The 22,137-nt window shown below is 39.5% G+C and overlaps 5 protein-coding genes across 13 annotated transcripts; 1 reads left to right on the plus strand and 4 right to left on the minus strand.

The window, feature by feature from the left end:
• Positions 1 to 139: 139 nt before the first annotated feature.
• LOC103427359 (olee1-like protein) lies at positions 140 to 1,329 on the minus strand. The gene is made up of 2 exons (XM_008365416.4): positions 1,096 to 1,329; positions 140 to 596 (listed from the first exon to the last, which is right to left on the minus strand). Exons 1-2 carry the CDS (start codon positions 1,247 to 1,249, stop codon positions 265 to 267), a joined length of 486 nt encoding a protein of 161 aa, XP_008363638.3. The 5' UTR covers positions 1,250 to 1,329; the 3' UTR covers positions 140 to 264.
• Positions 1,330 to 1,574: 245 nt separating this feature from the next.
• On the plus strand, positions 1,575 to 10,044 carry LOC103431873 (uncharacterized). 8 transcript variants are annotated; one of them, XR_011579480.1, is made up of 8 exons: positions 1,576 to 2,570; positions 3,183 to 3,333; positions 3,474 to 3,758; positions 3,838 to 4,009; positions 4,159 to 4,237; positions 4,332 to 4,532; positions 8,938 to 9,299; positions 9,473 to 10,044. XR_011579480.1 is itself a non-coding variant. In XM_070819313.1 (8 exons), the coding sequence occupies exons 2-7, from the start codon at positions 2,026 to 2,028 to the stop codon at positions 4,522 to 4,524; spliced, it is 1,425 nt and encodes a 474-aa protein (XP_070675414.1). In that variant the 5' UTR covers positions 1,576 to 1,769; positions 1,872 to 2,025; the 3' UTR covers positions 4,525 to 4,532; positions 8,938 to 10,044. The 8 variants fall into 8 exon arrangements, 6 of the variants coding, with proteins under 6 accessions (XP_070675417.1, XP_070675415.1, XP_070675416.1 ...); XR_011579481.1 differs by having other exon boundaries at positions 8,938 to 9,279; XM_070819313.1 differs by having other exon boundaries at positions 1,576 to 1,769; positions 1,872 to 2,570; positions 8,938 to 10,044.
• On the minus strand, positions 8,893 to 10,330 carry LOC103431862 (AAA-ATPase At3g50940-like). The gene is made up of 2 exons (XM_070819736.1): positions 9,419 to 10,330; positions 8,893 to 9,042 (listed from the first exon to the last, which is right to left on the minus strand). Exons 1-2 carry the CDS (start codon positions 10,328 to 10,330, stop codon positions 8,893 to 8,895), a joined length of 1,062 nt encoding a protein of 353 aa, XP_070675837.1.
• A 920-nt stretch (positions 10,331 to 11,250) lies between these two features.
• LOC103431571 (alpha-1,2-mannosyltransferase ALG9-like) lies at positions 11,251 to 15,588 on the minus strand. The gene is made up of 10 exons (XM_008369741.4): positions 15,110 to 15,588; positions 14,407 to 14,494; positions 14,132 to 14,291; positions 13,739 to 13,956; positions 13,290 to 13,585; positions 12,715 to 12,829; positions 12,488 to 12,626; positions 12,013 to 12,209; positions 11,804 to 11,893; positions 11,251 to 11,727 (listed from the first exon to the last, which is right to left on the minus strand). Exons 1-10 carry the CDS (start codon positions 15,400 to 15,402, stop codon positions 11,596 to 11,598), a joined length of 1,728 nt encoding a protein of 575 aa, XP_008367963.2. The 5' UTR covers positions 15,403 to 15,588; the 3' UTR covers positions 11,251 to 11,595.
• A 562-nt stretch (positions 15,589 to 16,150) lies between these two features.
• On the minus strand, positions 16,151 to 21,792 carry LOC103431561 (phosphoenolpyruvate carboxylase, housekeeping isozyme-like). 2 transcript variants are annotated; one of them, XM_008369733.4, is made up of 11 exons: positions 21,512 to 21,792; positions 21,007 to 21,205; positions 20,216 to 20,607; positions 19,994 to 20,078; positions 19,461 to 19,683; positions 19,251 to 19,354; positions 19,024 to 19,111; positions 18,469 to 18,623; positions 17,338 to 18,336; positions 16,867 to 17,253; positions 16,151 to 16,727 (listed from the first exon to the last, which is right to left on the minus strand). In XM_008369733.4, the coding sequence occupies exons 2-11, from the start codon at positions 21,172 to 21,174 to the stop codon at positions 16,431 to 16,433; spliced, it is 2,898 nt and encodes a 965-aa protein (XP_008367955.3). In that variant the 5' UTR covers positions 21,175 to 21,205; positions 21,512 to 21,792; the 3' UTR covers positions 16,151 to 16,430. The 2 variants fall into 2 exon arrangements, with proteins under 2 accessions (XP_008367955.3, XP_070674598.1); XM_070818497.1 differs by having other exon boundaries at positions 21,007 to 21,195; positions 21,512 to 21,672.
• Between the last annotated feature and the right edge of the window lie 345 nt (positions 21,793 to 22,137).

The following is a 22,137-nucleotide window of genomic DNA, read 5'->3' on the forward strand; positions in this document are numbered from 1 at the left end:
AGTCACCCCGCTTCACCAACCGAGGAGTGTGGTGGCTATCGGTATTTTCGTTTTTTTTTGTTTTTAATTCATTTTTAAATTAGTAATTAACATTTAAATTAAAGTTAAGAGTTACGTGACAGTACACATAGCATATATATGAAAGAGAAGTTAGATATTGGGAGGATTATAATTTCTTCCCATATATATTATATAATTAAGCATTTCACATTAGGTAATGAGGAGGGAGAGTTTAGTTATACAGATGATATCATGATAATGTACTTATTGATCTTCAGTCTCCTCGGGGAACAATTCCTTAAGAACTGCCTCGCACTCATAAGTACTCTCCTTCGTCATGAACCCAAGGGGGTTGGCGTAGCGAGCCAAGGCGTTCACACCATTGTTGTCCGTGAGCAAAATCCTAGCCCTCTCGAAGTCGAAGTGGTCAGCGCACTGATCGGTAGGGCTGCGCACGGTCCTCACCTCACAGATTTGCTCCTCAAATTCCCTGTGGGCGGCCAGACTGTAGATGCCATTCTTATCGGTCTTGCCTTCGACTACGTATACGATGGTACCATTTTCACGGCTTCTGCACTCCAAGGCTACCGTAGCACCTGCATGCATGCAATTATTTTTAGTTTTAACATGTGCATTGATCTTTTCACGATGAGATGATAGTACGGTATTACGTTAAGGAAAGGACTTGCAGCTCAAATGATTAGAATATTTACTATGTCCTTTCGGTTCTAAGTTCCAATTCCGTACCCCCGAATATAGTTTGTATAAAGAAAAAGAAACGCCTAGCATTTTGAAGTTTAAGGGACAAAATCACTTTGAGATTAGGGAACAAATAACCTTCACATAAAACCATCTTCCTTTCGTTTTTCGTAAACCAAAGAACATTTGATCATTTGTCACACATGGGAGATCTTAGATACTAATAAGAAGAAATGAATAGACAAAACAGAATATGTATGCAACAGTTTTGATATGAACGGATATTGGGGAGATGGAGAATCAAAATCGGGACTTCGAGTGTAGGCATGAATACTCTTGATTAACCAATTAATCTACGAGTTCCGTGTGTATGTAACAACTAGTTAGACTACTTACCGTCAACGGGTGTGCTGAGTCTTGTCTCGAATTGGACACGACATGGGTCGCAGTACACCTTGCCCTCCACGAAGAGAGTTCTGGTGGCGAATGCGAGAGAGTAGAAGCAGGACAAGGTAATGAAGAGTGCTGCGATACCCAAAGCCTTGGCCATTTTATTTCCCCTTGACGGCGTTATGAATTTCTTCCTTGTTAGATATGGTGTTCGGCGTTCCCCCTCGTGTTAAATTTCTTGAAGGCAACCAAAGAGTCCTTTTATAAGTGAAAGAAATTAGGGTTGGTTAGTATTGTGTGGTAATTTTTCGACTTTCTATTTTAAAGCATGTGGAGGGAGTCAAATTACTTGTTATTTTCCGCAATTTTTTCCCTTTCAACTAAAATATGGCAAACTTCGACCAAAAAAAGAAAAACTAAAATATGACAAATGATAAGCAGAGACGGTGAATTTCTGATCTGAAATTTAACAAGTCATTCTTCAAGCTTCAAACTTCAAATATTTGATAAATAGAGAATAAAAATGAATACATTGTTCAAACTTCAAACAAACAAGAAGATTTGAGTATTTTACATGAAGCTACCACCTACAACGATCAACTGGATCTCAAAATACAACGTATGTATTGATCAATGCTTGCAAAATCTTGGTTGAAAAGCTTTAGATGCAACACTAAAAGGTAAAACACATTGTATGCACTAGTAGTCTAGGATATTTTCTTCTATATGTAAATAAGAAATTTTAAGTTCAGGAGACAAGTTTTATCTCTAATTTTTTATAGGGAAAATAACAGTCACAAAATCTTGAAACAAATAAAAAGTTAGAAGGTATAAAAAAGAAATTAAAAAAAAAAACAAAAAGTTTGAAAACAAAAGAGAACGTCAACTAGGTAAAGTAGCCAATGAAGAACTTGGCGGCAACTTCACATCTCACAAATGGCTTCCTTCTCTACCTTGAACCTTTCACCAAGTCCAAAACCCACAAAACCCTTACCCCATTCTCTTCTAAAACCACTGATTCCGGCACCCGAAATCGATACCCGAACCCAAATCCAAACCCCTTACCCGAAGCTCATACTCACCGGCCCTTCCCAGCTTTCCGGCCATGTACCCATCAGCGGCTCCAAGAACTCAGCTTTGCCGATTCTGGCGGCGACCCTTTGCTGCTCAGGCACTTCAAGGATTCAAAATGTGCCCGATTTGTTCGATACTCGCACAATGGCTTCGGTTTTAGTGTCTCTTGGAGCTAAAGTTGAAGTCTTGGACAACGAAATGTTGGTTAACACCGATGGGGTTGGCTCAGTTGAGCCTAATGCGGATGAAATTCAAAAGATTAGAGGTGGGTTTTTCGTCATTGGGCCGTTGGTTGCCCGATTCGGGGAGGCGGTGGTTGCATTACCCGGTGGCTGCAATATTGGGGCTCGACCAGTGGACCTATACATTCGGGGTCTTCAATCTCTTGGCGCTGTTGTTGAATTGAGGTCAAGTTTCCTACATTTTATCTTTAAGTTTATATTGGAAGCGCATAATTGTTTGATTTATGTGTTCATAGAATGGTTGCTAAATTTATTTATCAGACTTGAATGAGAGTAAGCACAGTTTGTCTTTGCAGTGTAGAAGAGGTTCTATAGTCACTTTATGATAAATGTATCTGCCTGAATTGTGATATTATAGGTGGTGAGTCGCTACTAAGCGTACGCCAGATGCACAATTTCTTTCACAAACTCTAGCGTGCCAAGTAACGAATGAAGCAAAAGGTGCTCTTGCCCACTGAAGCAAAGCATATGTCCTTTATTAATCATCAAAAGGCAGAGAATGTAGTGTGATGATAAAATACTGTCTCTAGGACATCCAAGGATTTTCGTTTTTGTATTAGTTGATGCATATGTATATGTGTTCCCTTGTGTTAACCATCATGAAGTACATATTTTACCCTATACATTTTCCGTCTGAATAACAGGTCTCCACCAATTTTGCCTGTGCTGCTCACAGTTGTTAACTAAAGTTTTTCGCTATTCTAATTTTTTGTTGTTATTTCCATGGTTTATGAATGATGAGATGAGTTGATCCAGTAAACTTTTTGCAATATACAGGGATGGGAAAGTTCAGGCATATGCCGCAAATGGAAGAGGATTAGTTGGAGGAAGTTTCCAACTTGATTACCCGAGTGTGGGGGCAACGGAAACTCTTATGATGGCTGCATGTATGGCTGATGGAACAACTGTACTGTCCAATGTTGCCAGAGTATGATAAGATGAATCTCACTGAACATTTTAGATTCTGATTTTGATAACAATAGAAGTGTGTTAACAGTTATCATTTGCTGTCTAATTGGATTATGTTAACATGGTGAAGTAACTTACTTTCCCAACAACTCACCGTAGGAACCAGAGGTGGTTGATCTTGCTAGGTTTCTTACCAACTGTGGGGCCTGTGTGGATGGAGCAGGCAGCAACAAGCTTGTTATCAAGGGAAAATCCCAGTTGCATGGTTGTGAATGCGTTGTTGCACCTGATCGTATTGAAGCAGGTACATTTATGCTTGCTGCAGCTATTACTTGCTCATGCATCTCGATATCACCTGTCATACCTTGCCAAATGTCCTCTTTGATACACAAACTATCGGCTGCTGGTTGCAAAATCAAGAAATGTTCTCATGATACCTTGGAAGTATGTAACTCGTCTTTCAATTCTTCTGTTCCCATTTTGGTTGCATCTTGTGGTAATTTATAGTTGATAAATACTTCAGGTTTCAGCAGTATCTGGACGTGGGGGTGAAAATTTGCGAAGCGTTGTGGTTAAGACAGGCCCATATCCTGGGTTTCCCACAGACCTCCAACCACAAATAATGGCTTTTCTGACCACGTGCAATGGTTTAAGTTCTGTAGAGGAATCTGTATTTGACAAACGCATGAGTCATGGTATGTGGTAGATAATGTGTTTGCTGGCATGCATATTATATATGTATTCTTGTCATCTTTTTGTTTCCCTATTTGGGAAACTGATAATATTGTCAAATAGTACTAATTGCATTGAGATATTCTTATACATGTTCCCTGCTTTCTACCAGTAAGCGAACTGCTAAAGCTTGGAGCAAAGATTCAGGTCTGTGCGAGCACTGCTCTGGTTTATGGGAAAGACAATGGAAGGCAAGCAGATTTTCCTTTTTCGTATTCTAATTTTTCCTTTTTCCCAATTGGAAAATAGCATGATTGTGCTGATTCATGCCTGTTATCATGTCAGTGTCTTGAATGGTTCCTCGCTTGTTGCAAATGACATTAGGGGTGGGATGTCACTAGTATTAGCTGGTTTGGCCGCAGAAGGCACTACAGAGATCAGTGGTGTTGCTCATATTGACCGTGGTTATGAGAATTTAGATATGAAACTTCGTTTTCTGGGAGCTGATGTCAAAAGATTAATGCCTCTTGCATCCTAATTGAAAAGGTAAGAACCTTTTCCTCCATTATGTTTCTTTTGCTCTTTCTGGAGCCCATTCTGACGAGTACACAGAATTTGGTGGCACGATGAGTTAATTTTGGAACTAAAAGTAATTGCATAATTCAAATATTTGTATATAATCGTTTTGAAAAGTTAGAAAAAGATAGGGTAAAAGACTGTTTACTACCCTCATGTTTCGTGGTTTTCAACATTTAGCACATCAAGGTTTTTTCGTCTCAGAGTCATACCTAAAGTGTAAATTTTGGGACAGTCTCATACATCCGTTAGTCAAACTGTTAAGTCTCCCGTTAACTGTGACGTGGCGCCCATGTGGATACTGACTGGGCACCACGTGGAAATTAAAAATAAATGATTTATAAAATAAGTAAATAAAATTATATATATATATATATATTAAAAAAAAAAAAACCTTCATCTTTCCCAGATTTGTTGGATTTGTGACCAAGTGGACAATACCTTTGGCTAATAAATTAGAATAAGGAAAAGGGGGACATCATTATGATGTCTAGCCCTTGATTTGTGGCTTTTACAAAGGCAAAGAATATGTGGCCTTGTGTTTTAATTGCAGCCGAAAGAGAGAAGAGGAGAGAGAGAAGGCGGGGCCTTTTGTTTATACTAAGGCATTTGGTTATGCCTTTGGATGTGTGGGGAGCGGCAGATGAGAGAAACCAGGGAGAGCATTCGGCTCTCCCATTTGAATATGAGCTGCTCCTTCCCACCATTTGTAATAATCCCATTTTGTTAGTAATCACTCAATCAAAGATGTTGGTGCTACTTGTGTAGCTTTTGGGAGAGAAGGATTTTGATGTGTTTCTTCTTCTCCATTTGTTTCTTAGTTTGAGTGAGAGCTATTGATTGTATGTGGGATTTGGGTTTGAGAGTTAAAACTCTATTTGTAATCTCCTTTTGATATTAGTGGAATTTCCTCGCCGTCTCGGAACTGGACGTAGGCTTACGCCGAACTAGTATAAATCCTTGTGTTTTTTGGATTATTTGTCTTGTCATATTTTGCCGTTGTTGCTTATTGGTTTCATATTTGACGCTTCCGCACAACAAGTGGTATCAGAGCTCTGGGTTTCGACTTGGAGGCTTTGTACTAGTATGTCTATGAAATCTTCGAATGACGGTGAAATATGTTTTATTTGAAAAAATTCGACAGGAGGAATGACTTTGACATTTGGTCAATTGGAGATGCAGGTGTAGTGTACTGCTTTTGGTGGGTTCTCCGTTGGTCATCGCTGCACCGGAGGTGTTTGTGGGCTGTTGTCGACGAGTTGAGTGGGAAGGAGAAAAAGTAGAAGCAGTTGAAAATTGAAAAGAAAATGTTGGTTCTTTTTCTTTCGGCATTTGTTTTGGCAGAAGGACATCATGATGACAAATGATGTTGTTGGCTCGAAGAAAAGGGAAAAAGGCTAAGGCTAAGTTTTCTTCTCTTTGGCATTTTTTCAACGGTAGAGAAGTTTTTTCTTCACTCCCACTAGTTGCCTTTGGAGCAAGTTGATGGAAACATTGGAGGAGTTTGTGAGGGCCAATTTGTTGAGTTCTGCAAGTTTGGATAGTGAGGCACCACACTATTTTGGATACACCACTTGCACTGCAGAACATTTGTGTGGAACCCTCTTGTAGAAGGCAAGTTATATGCTTTCTAACTTTGTTTGGTCTATGGACATTTGGTTGGATTTGTTTGCCACTGCTATTTGGTTTGTTGGTCTCCATCATCTGCAATTAGTTTTCTTGAAGACTCCAGTTGAGGTATGGTTTTAGATCTCCTACTGATTATTTGAATTTGAAATTTTGGTTGTCCTGTTGGTGCTCATGTGATGATGGTAAACTTGAGTGAATGGCATATTTTTGTATGTGGTATGTGAGACTTTGTTGCCAAATTTGTAATCAGTTTTGACTTGGAGAATGTGCCATGCTATGTGAATGAGTCTATTGGTGCAGTTTCAGACCATGGTGTTTGTGAGCAAGTGGAGTTCGTTGTATGTTCAACTTTGGTATGGTGTGCTTGATCTTTTGTTGGTGATATTGAAGAATTTCAGTTCTTCGTTTGAATCACTTTTGTTTTGATCAAGGCACTTATGGTTTGCAAATTTGGAGAAGACGGTAGAGAAATGTTCACTTTGGTTGGCTTTGGTACAGTTTGAGTCGAGGTGGAAATTGTTATGAGCACTGGTTAGTTTGGGGAATTTGATTTAGTTCCCGTTGTTTTTAGTTTGTACTTTGGGTGCTTATGGTGATTGTTGATTCGATTGTCTGTGATGCTTTCGGAACTTGGTCAAGGTGGAGATTGTTGGATTTGTGACCAAGTGGACAATACCTTTCGGCTAATAAAATAGAATAAGGAAAAGGGGGACATCATTATGATGTCTAGCCCTTGATTTGTGGCTTTTACAAAGGCAAAGAATATGTGGCCTTGTGTTTTAATTGCAGCCGAAAGAGAGAAGAGGAGAGAGAGAAGGCGGGGCCTTTTGTTTATATTAAGGCATTTGGTTATGCCTTTGGATGTGTGGGGAGCGGCAGATGAGAGAAACCAGGGAGAGCATTCGGCTCTCCCATTTGAATATGAGCTGCTCCTTCCCACCATTTGTAATAATCCCATTTTGTTAGTAATCACTCAATCAAAGATGTTGGTGCTACTTGTGTAGCTTTTGGGAGAGAATGATTTTGATATGTGTTTCTTCTTCTCCATTTGTTTCTTAGTTTGAGTGAGAGCTATGGATTGTATGTGGGATTTGGGTTTGAGAGTTAAAACTCTATTTGTAATCTCATTTTGATATTAGTGGAATTTCCTTGCCGTCTCGGAACTGGACGTAGGCTTACGTCGAACCAGTATAAATCCTTGTGTCTTTTGGATTATTTGTCTTGTTATATTTTGCTGTTGTTGCTTATTGGTTTCATATTTGACGCTTCCGCACAACAGGATTCGGAGGAAGAAGAAGAAGAAGAAGAAGAAGGAGAAGGAAGAAGAAGGAAGAAGGAGAAGAAGGGGAAGGAAGAAGAGGAAGGAAGAAGGAGAAGAAGTAGGAAGAAAAAAAAAAGTTGCAGTCGGAGGAAGAAGAAGGAGGAAGAAGGAGGAAGGAGAAGGAAGAGGGAGGAAGAAAAAAAAAATCTTCCCCAGATTCGGAGGAGGAAGAAGAAGAAGAAGGAGAAGGAAGAAGATGGAAGAAGGAGAAGAAGGGGAAGGAAGAAGGAGGAAGGAAGAAGGAGAAGGAGGAAGAAAAAAAAAAGAAAAAAAAACTGAATCTGGGTTGCAGATTCGGAGGAAGAAGAAGAAGAAGAAGAGGAAGGAAGAAGGAGGAAGGAGGAAGAAGAAAAAAAAAAAATCTTCCCCAGATTCGGAGGAGGAAGAAGAAGAAGAAGGAGAAGGAAGAAGAAGGAAGAAGGAGAAGGAGGAAGAAAAAAAAAGTTGCAATCGGAGGAAGAAGAAGAGGAAGAAGGAGGAAGGAGGAAGAAGAAGAAGAAGAAGAAGAAGAAGAAGAGGAAGGAAGAAGGAGGAAGGAGAAAGAAGGAGGAAGAAGAAAAAAAAAAAAACAGAATCTGGGTTGCAGATTTGGAGGAAGAAGAAGAAGAAGAAGAAGAAGAGGAAGAGGAAGGAAGAAAGAGGAAGGAGAAGGAAGGAGGAAGAAGAAAAAAAAAAATCTCCCCTAGATTCGGAGGAAGAAGAAGAAGAAGAAGGAGAAGGAAGAAGAAGGAAGAAGGAAAAGAAGGGGAAGGAAGAAGGAGGAAGGAAGAAGGAGAAGAAGGAGGAAGAAAAAAAATAAAATAAAAAGAAGTTGCAGTCGGAGGAGGAAGAAGAAGAAGAAGGAAGAACAAGGAGGAAGGAGGAAGAAGAAAGAAGAAAAAAGGAAAAAAAAAAAACACTCTTCCCCAGATTCGGAGGAAGAAGAAGAAGAAGAAGAAGGAGAAGGAAGAAGAAGGAAGAAGGAGAAGAAGAAGGAAGGAGAAGGAGGAAGAAAAAAAAAATTGCAGTCGGAAGAAGAAAAAAAAAAACGTGAATGACACGTGGCGCCCAATCAGTGTCCACATGGGCGCCACATCACAGTTAACGAGAGACTTAACAGTTTGACTAACGGATGTATGAGATTGTCCCAAAATTTACACTTTAGGTATGACTCTGAGACGAAAAAAACTTGATGTACTAAATGTTGAAAACCACGAAACATGAGAGTAGTAAACAGTCTTTTACCCAAAAAGATATATTAGAAAATCACACAAATGGAAGCTCGGGTATGTCTTTAGTACACATCAACAGGTGCAAACTGCAAAGTTTATGCGTATTGCATGACAAACGATATGAGATCTCTATACATCCCTTTTTCTTTGTTGCCTTTCAACCATGACATCAACTTTCCTCTTCTCCTTTATGTTGAATTTTCTTCTCGAGAAGGAAATCAAAGAGGCATTGGAGCGCAATGTGAGCATTCTTGCTCTTCATTAGCTGTCCTGCAACTTCTGCTGGCGTGACTTCAACCTCCCGTATGAGCCCTTCAATCTGTTCGAAGAGATTGTGATGACAAAGACCATGGTAATTGAATGCCAGCTGTTTGAACGCCGAAGTGGTGCAATATGACATGTGGATATGCATGTCCATGCGGCCTGGTCGCACTAGAGCAGGATCTAGCCTATCTTTGTGATTCGTTGTGAAGATAATTATGCGTTCTTCACCACAGCATGACGGAAAACCATCAAGGAAGTTGAGGAGCCCAGAGTGTCACCTGTCGATGAAATAGTAAGATAACACATATATCTGTAAGTATTAGTTTCTTAAAGCGATATAATTCTGTTATTCCATTCATCTAGAACTTGAGTGACCAACGGTTTAATCAATGCTAGTCATGCATGCTCTAAATGTAAAAGTGTAAACTGACCTGAGTTTTATTGTTGTTCCTCCGTGATTCATCCCCCGGTTCCCCATTTTGCAGCTTGATTGTGCAGTCAACGTCTTCAAAGACGATTATAGATTGGTTAGGCATGGAAAACAACAGCTTACCCAAGTCGGAATTGGAATTAACGCTTGTTAGGTCCAACTCGTAGATGTCATAGTTAAGGTGATTAGCCATGGCTGCAATCAGGCTTGACTTGCCTGTGCCAGGAGGGCCATATAACAAGTATCCACACTTCCAAGCTTTGCCGACCCTTCTGTAAAACTCCTTTCCATTTATAAAGTTGTTTAAATCATCCAACACAGCTTTCTTAAGTTCTGTATCCATTGCTAGGAGCTTGAAGGTCATTGGATGGTCGAGCTTGACAGCATCCGGGAACCATCTCTGCTGTTCAACTGTGTGGAACTTTACTGCCTTGTGTTCTCTTTTAATTTCCTTTGATCTCTCAAGAATGTAGGGCAAGTACGAGTTCAACACCTTCTCTTTGAGTTTCTTATGAAACGTTAGCTCATAGAATCTTGCTTCTTGTCGTAACGATGCATTAAGATCACCCCGATGTCTAGCAAATGGTGATTTAACCTCTACATAAATCAACTTCCATTTTACTTGAACATTTTCGTATACATCAGCTAACTCTTCACCTCTGTCCACTGACACTGCTAGTTTCTTCTCTTTCGCATCCTTGCTCGCTTTGATTCTTCGAACAGACGGGGTCACTATAGTGCCCAAATACTCATGAGCGGCCTCAAAAATTTCGTTCGGAAATAGTCCTTGAAATTCGTCGATGACAATGGTGAGTTGAGAAGAGAAACGTCGTGCAATGTTATAGAGGCCCGAATAGAAGTAGTTCCGAAGTTCGTCGGGGATGAAGTCGTTGGCAATACTTTGAACAAGCATTGCTGAAGCAGCAAGAGTGGCAATGGCAGGCAAAAGAGCCTTCGTTTCAGGTATTTTGTTAGGTTAAATGAAAAGTGGTTTCCCTAATTTGGTGTCTTGGGTTTTTTCCCGGACAAACAACCTCAATTTATAGCCATTAATTTCATAGATTTTTCTTCCATTAGGGATTTTAAATTTGGTTTTTTCCTAGATTTTTCTTTGGCTGACCAAGCAAGTCTCAAGGAGAAATCAAAAAGTGAGAAAAAAGTCATCAATTGCTTAATTTATTTATTTATTTTTATTTTTCCACAAAAGATGTGTTTTTTTACAACGATACATTTTATACGAAAGAGATGGAGAGTTTGGTTAAGTCACATAATGAATAATCTAATTTGATATCGAATTCGCCATTCACGAGATTCGAACCTAAGAGCTCTCACTTACAAGTGAAGAAGAATACCAGCACACAGTAGTACTAAGTGGCCAAAGGAATTGTTAACCCTTAAGTGAAACGTTTCTAAGTTTGAAGTTGACCTCTTCAAAAAGACGAAGAAATTTCATACATTCACATATTTGAAGTTTCAAAGTTGAAACTTCCATCAATTATCTATGGTCTAAATTTCTTTTCGTTCTTGATTAGACTCGTTTGGTGCTTAGGATTGAAATGGATTGAACAACTCACTATACTCAATTTCGAGGCAGGTTGAAGAAATAAATTATAGTTCGTCTAAAATACTTTTCCCTTTCAATCCCTGCAAAATTGGAGCGTCCGAAGGGATAAATTTCATTCTTGTCTAATCCTTTCGAATCCTCTTAAAATAAAAAATCATTCACCTCACACATACACCCTTGAATTATATGAGATACCCAATCCAGTCCAATTAAAGGCACCAAACGAGTCCAAAATCTCAATTTCAAGAGCAAAAACAAAAGACAGAAGAGGCTCAAAATTTCTCATATTTTCATCAAGTATTCTCAATCTAACACAAGATAAAAGTTTCTGAGACGAACTTGGGAACATCCAACCGTTAGAAATACACGCAATGCAAGACACTATTGAACTCAACTACTCATTTATCAGTAAGAACTTTGAGGAAGTCACACCTACCAAAACAGTTAAAACCACATCAAAAAAGAGAGGAGGTGGAGGTGGGGGTATTTTTTCGGTGGGGGGTGTTGATCTTCCTTTTACTTTTGTTTTCCTTCCAACGAGTGGGCGGGTTAGCACTTCAGAGAAGTCATGCTGGTTCAGAATCTAAAACTATCAGAGGGCGGTGTTCTTCCTTTCATTTCGGTACCCTTCTAAGCAGCTTGTACATGCCAAAAATATTCTTATGCTGCCACAGATACGGGATGAAAAAGGAGCGGTACTTGGCAGGCGAGAGCTCCCTGTCTAAGTAAGGCAACGCTCCAATCACCTGAAATTTAGAAGAAAACCAATTCAGCACATGGTGATTCATTTAGGGAAAAGTGTAACAGCAGACTGATTTTTACCTCCCAAGTTGATAAGTCACTTCCCCGAGAAGGGAAAGGCCGACTAAGCTGCAGCTCGACAAGGAACGTACATTGATCAAGATCCCGGAGCTGTAACAAGAATGATTGGTCATTTTACAATGAAAACAATATATATTGAAAAGAAACCATAACAAATACAGGGCCCTTTAGTTTTAAACAAACTAGCATAGAGAATGGTGATTAATTACATATTGCAAGTCAGATGCTTTGTTCTTATTGTTAAGATATGGTGGTGCTGCTGCAGTTCCACCCAAGGTAGAATTGAATGGGAAGGGAAGAAGTCCTCTGAACCCATCATCAATCCAACGGACCTCTCCCACATAATCAGGAACAAAAAATGATGATGGGAAGCGGTGCCATTCACTTCCAACACAGAGAACAGAACCTGAAATTCAGAAGGGAAAACAGAATTTTCAGAACTACATGACTTCCAAAAATTGCATAACAGAACATCAACTTCAGAACCCAAAAGGTTCCTTACAATTTGAGACGTCAACAAGAAAAATAAGTTTGATGTGGGAAAGTAATCTAGGTGGTGAGCCTAACCGATATGTAAGTGTATGAAATTGTAACATGAGTTTTCTTCTATTGTACATTCCAAATATTAAGAATCCATACTAAATTAACTGTTAACAGAACATAGCAGCAAGATGTTGGTCTCACCTGTTCCTACATCGTCATGATGCTCTAAAAGCTTGTAAACCTCTATAGGGGCGGAATAACCATTGATCACTGAAAACGTACGAGCATGGGAGGCACATAATATGAAGCTAAGAACCACCGGTCTCAGAATCTTTGCTGTCTGCATGTATAAATAATAATAGTGTGACCATGAGAGGTTCGCAAAGATAATTTAACAATATTTTTTATGAAAAATAGGATAAGCTTACCATAACCGTTGGAGAATTTCCTTGGGAATCATAATCAGATCGGAAAACATCAGGAAAGCTCTCAATGACAGCCGATGCAGCAACACAAATTAGTGGATATATTGGATAAAGGAACCTGCAATGATAAATGGAAATATCTAGTTATCAATCACATCTAACCTGCACTTGACTAACATTGAACAATCTTCAGATTTTCTGTGCCCTCACCAAAATACCAAATTGACACACTAAATATTCCGATTTGAGACTACAAAGTGAGTGCTGCCTATGATTATGGTGAGATGTATGGAAATACTTAAGAGTTACTGTAATTGCAGAGAATTAGGAAGAAAAAAACCATTTTTGTTTATTATATAATATAGAGGAGAAAGTATAAATGGAAACGTCAAGCACAGAGACAGAGCTACCAACAGCATTTGAATTGTTTACTGCAAATGCACGATTGTGCAAATTTGGGAAATGGTAGATTTTGTCGAAAATAAGCAATATTAACTAGCAGGAACATACTCAAATTCAACCAATTATAGGAAAGTTGTGCAACAGTTTTTCCCAGATATCGGAATATTTATTCGAACCTTTCTTCTTTGTGTGGCTGCAAAGACATGAATGCCAACCAAATATATACTGGTGAGACAACAATCAGCAAGTTTGGGGCATACTTTTTCCTTGCAATCGGCAGCATTGCCAGAAACAGCAATGCAAGTACAAAACAAAAGTTAAAATTGTTAAATCCGTTCCTTAAATAATATAGCGGCCCCTCAGTTCCATACAAATGGCTCTCACCGCCTCCTGCAACATTATAGATCAACAGATTTAACACGGATGATGTCCATCTGCTGTAGTAGTAATGATCAACGAGAACCGAGAATACCTGAAAGACCTCCAATGTATAAGCGTAAGCATGATAAAGAAAACAAAAAAGCGATAAATTAACATAAGAAATTATAACTCTATTTGTGCCAATTACATAGGTACAGGCACTATACGTTGTTCATTCACAAACAAAATACCAATAATGACATACAAGAAGAGCAACAGATATGGCGGCCCCGGCAAGAAAAGCTTGTTTGAATCTTCTAGCTAGAGAGTAGAATGTGACTGGCAAAAATGCCAAGATTGAGAATGGCCAGCCAAGGATTACACCTACGGCTGCAACTGTAACTGCCATGGTGTATTTATCAAGCAGAAATAAACCGGATGAAAGAGACATGGCATACATGGAGAACGAGCTTGGCAAGAAACCTGGAAAATAATGTCAACAACACTGTCATTCATGGAATAAATAGCTCCAGAAAATTAAGAGAGCTAACATTGGAAAACTGAAAACAAAATGAATAATCACAAAACAAAAACAGAGATGTTAGAAATCCTGCAATGGAATTTTCAAATCAAAGGAGAAAATGAAAAGGCAACCCACTTGTGCTAGCGAAAAAACAACCGCTGGTTAAGCATAGCATTGCAAGTGTGTAAGAAGCAAGGCGTTTTCCGTACTTTCTTGAAAGAGCAACTACCAGGACAGTGTCAGTGATAACAGAAAGGAGACCAAGAAAGATTCTAACAGCATAGAATACTCTCACCTATAAGCAAAAAGAATTGGTTCAGCACAACTATATATAATTGAAGGCAAGACATAGCCTTCGGCTAACAATGAGAGGATACAGTTCAAAAGGCAAGGGCAATAAGAAATCTTACTTTTTCCTCAGCAAACAACCAGGAAGCAGGCTGACCCACCAATGCATGGAAAAGAATGTACAAATATGACCGAAGTGCAAACTGTGAACTGCAACAAGCATATAACAACAAAAACCATAGGTAGGATTTCTAAAATACAAAATGATAGCACTCATTATCGAATTCACAACAGCTGTGAAGCAGGCAGTAATTTAAGAGCACGCAACAAATGACACAATCACTGAGCTAAAAATACTATGTTAACAATAACGAGCATCTAACTCCACCTACAAAATACTAATCTGAGACACATAACTCTACACCATAGAATCAATTCTAATGTCAGTTTGTAAAAGTCAAATTCAATGAAACAAAAGCCATTACGCTAGAGATTCGCTTACTAAGTACTGTAACGAACGAAATCATATTGGTTCATAAGAAGGTTGCAAATTGTTCATGAGTTGCAATGGTCTACACAATCTTGTACATTGAGTAAGAAGCAATTAACTTTTCGACAACAACCAAATTTCCCAATAAGTAATAAACTTCTTATAACCAAAAACAGCATATACCAACATCTTTAATAACTAACAAACTTCAAATAACCAAAAAACTGAAAAACAATCAAAACCCAGAAACAAACACCAAAAAAATAGCCAAGATTTCAAGATTTCAAATTTTCAGAGAGGAAAAAGCAAAATTTGAAAAGAATTGAAAAGGGTACCTATATTCCCAAGTTTGGAAGCCAGATTTGTAGAGAAGGAAATGGAGAGGCTCCCAATAATTGAAGACCTCGTCGCAGTCGTGTATGATGTTTGATGTGGCACTCATGTACCTCAGCATTCCCAGAGCCACCAACGGAAAGAACCATCCCAACCCTTTGTCGACGCCGCCGTCCGATTTCCCTTGCTTGTCGACTTTCGAGTAAGATGACGACGACTGCGGCGGCGGCGGCGACGATGATGAAGAAGGGTCATCGGACGGCTGAGGGCGTCTCAGCCTCGTGGACAGAGACATGGTGAACTCGCTGTAGCTTTTTCTGGGTTACTGAGTGAAATGGATTTGCAGAGAAAAGATGATTCTTTGCTTTCTTGGGAAGTAAAGATTAAGAGATACCTCCACCAGTCCATCACTTATGTTACACTCATATTTTTATTTCCCAAAAGTTACAAAACAAATTATTTTCCCAAACTTTAGCATAACACATTATTCAAAACTATTACCTTTTTATTTCTTTTAACCCTCTCATGTGCGAATCATTACGCGATAGTTCAGTATTTTGAAACGAATTTAAGGTTTGTATTTTATACAGCACGTTGTGAATCACATGATGGAGCTCGGCTAAAATACCTAGTGAATCTTTTCGGAGGTCGAAAAGATGAATTATAGTAGCTAAATCACTAACTAGTCTTATTTTTAAAAGAAAAAGAACCCTTCACATGTTATTCTTGATTTTTGAATCCTTTTACACAACCCAACTCGTACATTCGAAGATGAAAGCATTTCGAGCTGCAGCCAAAGTTGTGCAATCCGCTATGCAGGAAAATTAACGTTTTGAAAACATGCTTTGAAAGGATAGTTGTAAAAAAAAACCCGTGAATGGCCTCGTTATTGACATTTCTATATTTTATTTTCCGCTTATATATATGTCCGATAAATCATTTTTACTTTTTTATACAGGCGATATTTTACTACCTTGCGTTTGTGTAAAACAATCCTAGAAAATTTCATTTTGGGATTATTTGATGGCTAAGAAACCAAGCCATGAAACATGAAGCACATAAATGCCCCTTTGTATTGAAGCACAACAAAACAGTTCCACTGAGAGTTTGATTTCTTTTGTGGCAACAATAACAATGCTGGCTCTAGTTATTCTGCACAGCAATCTGATCACAGAACTTAACCAAGTTCACTCCAATATCTGGCCTTTAGGTGGACGATCAAAAGACATCGTCCACTTTTGGTAAATTTAACTTCAGTTTTTTTGGGACACAACCCGTCTCTCGAAAGCAGAAAAACATAAAGAAAAGAGCAGATACAGGCATTTAACCGGTGTTCTGTAAGCCGGCAGCAATACCCTTCATTGTCAAGATGAGGGTGTCCTCCAGACCAGGCGCGTACTCACTTGTCGGGTTCAGCTTCACAAGTTCATTAGCCGGTTTGTTTGATTCGCTGATTTCCTTTGAGATGTGTGGCCGTAGTGTCACATGGAAGTTTGGGTCACGGATCCTTTTCAGTGTATATGCTTGGCAGACGTTGAGGGTTGTGATGTATGAATCACGCAGGCGGAGTCTTTGCTTCAGGTGCGGGTCCCCTTCGAGAAGATCCTTGTGTCCAGCAATCTGCCAAGGGAAAAGGCAAACGTCAGTATATGCAGTAACAAATCACCACAGATGCTCAGAGAAAACTGATGAATTTCTTCGTATATTTTAGGATGTACTCAAAATGTAACAAGTGCTATCTTAAAGTCGAAGATTTTACCTGTAAGAGAAAGTTCTTGGTTTCTTCATAGTTGGACCTTAATCGCTCTCCAAATGACCATAGGTCTTCAGAAACAAGGAGTTTATCATATAACGCAGCTATTCCGGGGTTTCCCTTGGCAAACACCATTTCAACCAAATCAATGGTGACCCTGAAGAAAGGCCATTGGTTGTACATCTCTTGCAGCATATGAAGATTCTTAATGTCCTTCTTAATGACATGTCTGAAGGCTGCTCCAAGGCCTAACCACACAGGAAGATGGAACCTTGTTTGTGTCCATGCGAAAATCCATGGGATTGCACGAAGTGACTCAATACCACCACTTGGTTTTCGCTTTGAGGGGCGACTGCCAATGTTCATCCGACCATACTCCAGCTCTGGTGTAGCCTGGATCACATGTACGCAATGGTCATTGTAATTAATCAGAGCATTTAAAGCTAATGTGATTAATGTGAAGTATCAAATGCTTACAAGACGGAAGTACTCGACAAATCGGGGCTCCTGGAAAACAATGGAGCGATAGTCCTCTGTAGATACAACTGCCATTTCGTCCATAAGTGCACGCCATTCCGGTTTTGGTGAAACTGGCATATGCATTCCATGCTCTAGTGTAGCAGCTGTGAAACGCTGGAGTGTTCTAAAACACAAGAGCTCCTCTCCAAACGACTGCTCAATAACTTCACCTTGGACAGTGACACGGAGTGAACCATGAATTGTATCTGGTGGTTGAGACAATATAGCAAGATGGGTGGGACCACCTCCCCTTCCAACAGTGCCACCACGACCATGGAACATAGTTAGCTTCACACCAAATTTCTTAGCAACGTTGATAAGCTCCTCCTGTGCCTTGTATAACTGCCAGGCTGCAGAGAAACGCCCTGCATCTTTACCAGAATCTGAGTACCCAATCATGACTTCTTGCGTTCCGTTGATCCGCTCTCTATACCAATCAATCGAGAAAAGCCGTGACAAAGCAGCAGGAGCAGCCTCCAGATCTGCAAGCTTCTCAAACAGTGGAACGACTCTTAGTGGTTTCTTCACGTGGCATTCACGTTGCAGGAGCTCAACTGCGAGCACATCAGATGGAGCAGTCGCCATTGAGATGATGTATGCTCCAAAGTTATCAGATGGAAGTTCTGATATCACATGTAATGTGTCCAAAACATCAGAGATTTCTTCCGTTTTTGGAAGATCAGGACCAAACAGTGGGCGCTTGCCACATAGTTCAGATAAAAGCCACTCCTGACGGCGTTCTTCAGACCACTCACGATAGGAACCAATTTCCAGATGCTTGGTGATGGCGTCTATCACATCAGTATGCCTGTCAGATTCTTGCCTAATATCGAGCTTCACAAGTGAAAGTCCAAAGGTGGACACTTGCCTTAAGAAATCAAGAAGTGATCCATCAGCAATTGCTCGGTCACCACAAGAGCAGAGTGATCTGTAGCAGAGTTCGAGAGGTTCCAAGAACTAGACATAATTTAAATCACAATTAGGACTACAGTCATTAATCAGAAGAGAGAATAAAGAGGCAAGACATCATTTGGTATTGTATTTGATGGACTGTGAATCTGCGGTACAGCTTATTAAGAATGGCAGTACCTGCTCAACACTGATCAGTGTTGCCTCCTCCGGAATGTCAGAGTGCCCACTGGCTAACAACTGACGAGAACGTTCACGTGTATGATAAAGCTTATCCCTTAAATCACCGAGAATCACACGGTAGGGTTCATTTGGAGGAACTTGCTTCCAAAATTCTGAATCGTGAAACAAAGGCAATAAGTATCACAAGCAGCACAATGGTCACAGGTCCAAAGGCAATAAGTAAAACCAGGTACAAGGTTTGTTGCCATTATGTCACTGCAGTAAAATATGGTTGTGAAGCTATAAAACATTTGTATAAGCTAAGTTTTCCTAGGGCTTTACTAAGTTTAAAATTCTACTTGGTCGGTACATTGTGCACCTACTTAGTCATCAACTATCAAAAATGTTCTCTTTAATTAAAGAAATATATTACAGCATGACGTATAACGTATTAATCATTCTAGTTTCTTTAAATCTATCACGTAAACAGTTTCCCTCTACATCTCATAAAAAAATGCAGTACACGATGTAAAAACCATATCAAGCGGCGAACCACAATAGAACTATGATTACCTATGTAGTGCTTTGCATCTCTCCTCGTGGACCTGTGAAGTACATCTGCACGAACACGGAGTTCATCATTGCAGCGCCACATAGACAACTGCCAGAAAAGAAAAGGAATTAGCAAATACAGGCACTAACACAGTAAAGCAACAAACGCCTCACTCAAAAAAGAAACAACCACTTCAATGAGTAAACGAAACTCCTCAAACACAATTTCAAGATGCTTTTTCAGGTACCTCAAACATAAGATCCTCTATCTGAGAATAGTACAAGTTTGCAGCCATCATTCTAGCTAGTAGGCAAACATCCCTTGTGACCTCGGGAGTTACTCTTGGATTACCTGCTCCCATGAAAGAAGACGTTAATTCAAATTAGTGAATGATGCGATGGCACATGTATCTTACATTCAAGATAGCATAATTCATGTTAATGAAGAAGAGACGTACCATCACGATCACCACCCATCCAAGATGAAAACTGAATAAGTGGGGCATTATGGGGAACACGTTCATTAACCCCAATATTCTTCAAAGCTGTATCCACACGACGGAGAAACTTTGGGACACCCTTCCAAATTGTTTCATGGAAATAGCTCATCCCTGCTCTCATCTCATCTTGTGGAGTGGGAGCTGTTCTTCGGATCTCATCCGTACGAAATGCAGCTTGGATCTACATAAGTTGAAATACCAACATGTATGAGAGTAATTGACGACTGATATCATTTCAAGCTCAAACTCAAATCCTACAGGACTTAGAATATCCTTCCGGATTGTCTCGTGTAAAGATAACATTTGGAAAATCTTGCCACCGTTGAATCTCTTGGAATTTCAAATTTGACAAAAATGCATTTTACAGGAGTCAAACATATTCTCAGCAATACATAAGTGGATGAAAGTCCTTTTTCAACGCCCTTTTTCAATGCTCAATTCAATTAAATCAAAGAATTGACAGTACATAAACGAATAAGTAAAATGATTACCTCTCTCTGAAGTGCCTCATCAATCTCCTGCTTATCATCAGGAGTAATGTCTTTCGCGTACAACTGGGTTAAACAATTCCGAATCCTGAAGAAATGTGAGTGTGCATGAATGAGAGAAAGAGCCATAAGAATCTAAGCCATAAACCTACATGGGGATCTTTTATTTCTAACGTTCTACGAATGAAAATCAACGATGCAGACTGAAGTAGATCAAAAGAAAACCTTCCGTGCTTCTGAAGCAAGGATCTACGAACAGATTGTGTAGGATGAGCAGTGAGGACCAGATCTACAGTCTGATTCTTGAGAGCATCAAAAACCTCTTGGGGGGACTTTTTTAGATCCCCTACAAGCCTCTTGAGAGTTTCTTCAATGTCTGATTCAGTCGTTGCAGAATTTTCATCTGCAAAGTCACCCTTTTTCAGCTTGTTTCGTCTGCGGTAAGCAATCTGGACCTCCTCAGCCAAGTTGGCCAAGCTAAGCATGTGGGCGAAGGATTTTGCAACAACAATAGAATCCCCTGGGTCCAAACTTGTCAATACATCTCCAAGCTCTGATAGCTTTTTCGGGTCATGCTTTCCTTCATACTCAGCAGAAAGCTCATAACATGCTTGAACCTATGCAAGTGAATCACATAAATTGTTCTTAATCGTGCAACTCGTAACACTATCATAATCAGTTTCCGAAAAACCAACAACTTTAAAGATCATAGGCATTCACCAAATCAAACATCTCCACTGATAGGCCTAGGAAACTATTGATTAAGATATCATGAACAGCATTAGGATATCGATATAAATTGGATTTCTATCGGAAACCCGAGATGTACATTCCTTAAAGGATCCACAAATCGACCAAAATCAAAAGGGTTCAAACAAAATTGATAAGGAGTTGCAAATTCACACACAAAGTTCTCTACTGTTAGCAGTAGAATAAAAATGCAGCATATTCCAATCAAAATCAAGATTGAACATCTCAAACGATCGAAATCAAATTTTACAGCCATCAAAACTCACCGTTTCCCTGAGATCCTCTCCATGTAAATCTTGGAGAATATCCAGAAACCGATCCAAAAGCAGAGCATCGTATTCCACCAGCTTGTCGTCCTCGCTCACTTTGGCCGGAACCAGAAGCCGAAGCTGCGCGTCAATGGACGCCAACTTCTCCAGATTCCTGTTAGCCATTGCTCCCCACTGAGCCTCACTCTGCGGACAACTAACCCACCACAAAACAAAACACAAAAATTCAGAACTTGACAAAATACAAAATAAAAACCCAAAAAAAGGAATTTGAACAAATGAGACTGAAATCTCGGATTGGATCAAAACACAATGGCACAAAATGATCAGGACCCAGAAAAATAGATCCTGTAAAATGGAGTAATCAACGGGCAAAAGCCACGCGTAGCATGCAGATTGTGCACACAAAAGCAAAGCATTTATGGAGAAAAAAGCTGATCTTTTTATGACCCAGATAAGAATGATCGAGTATTTTGTTGTGGATAATAATATTACGGGGTACCTGATTCTGGGGAAGTTTGGACTTTCGGCTGGGAGATGAAGACGAAAAGTGGGATCAGCGAAACAGTGAGTGACTGAGTGAGAGAGAGAGAGAGAGAGAGAGAGAGAGAGGTGTGAGATCCAGAGGAAGGGGTGGGAGCGATTATATATAGAGAGTGTCTTGGTCTGCCGATTTATGAAGTTTGGCTGTTTTTAACTTTTTGTGTCGGTCACAGTCACTGACACGCTTCACTCTTTGGCCATACTTGACTTTGTTTATTCACTTTTCAACTGTTCATCTCCTCTCTCTCTCTCTCTTACATACTTGAAACTTGGCCCGACTTGGGAAGGGTTGCCGAGGAATATCCGATCAAAGATGCTGCAATTGTTTTTTTTTTTTTTTTTTTTTTTATGAAAAAAAGATGCTGCAATTGAATTTGTTTTAGTACTGAAGTTCTTTTATAAAAAATGGGTAAAAAAAAAGTTGAGCTCAAAAAAATGTTTGGTAAACGCTTAAAAAACAGCTTATTTTCACAATTTTGGATAAAAAAAAGCTGAAAACGTGAAACAGTTTTTTTTTCTTCAAAGCATAGCAATAACAAACCAACTCTTAGTATATAATTTTTGTGTACTTTTCATTGTGAGGAC

The sequence above is a fragment of the Malus domestica genome, chromosome 03, assembly GCF_042453785.1.
Source record: "Malus domestica chromosome 03, GDT2T_hap1".
Classification (NCBI taxonomy): Eukaryota; Viridiplantae; Streptophyta; class Magnoliopsida; order Rosales; family Rosaceae; genus Malus; species Malus domestica.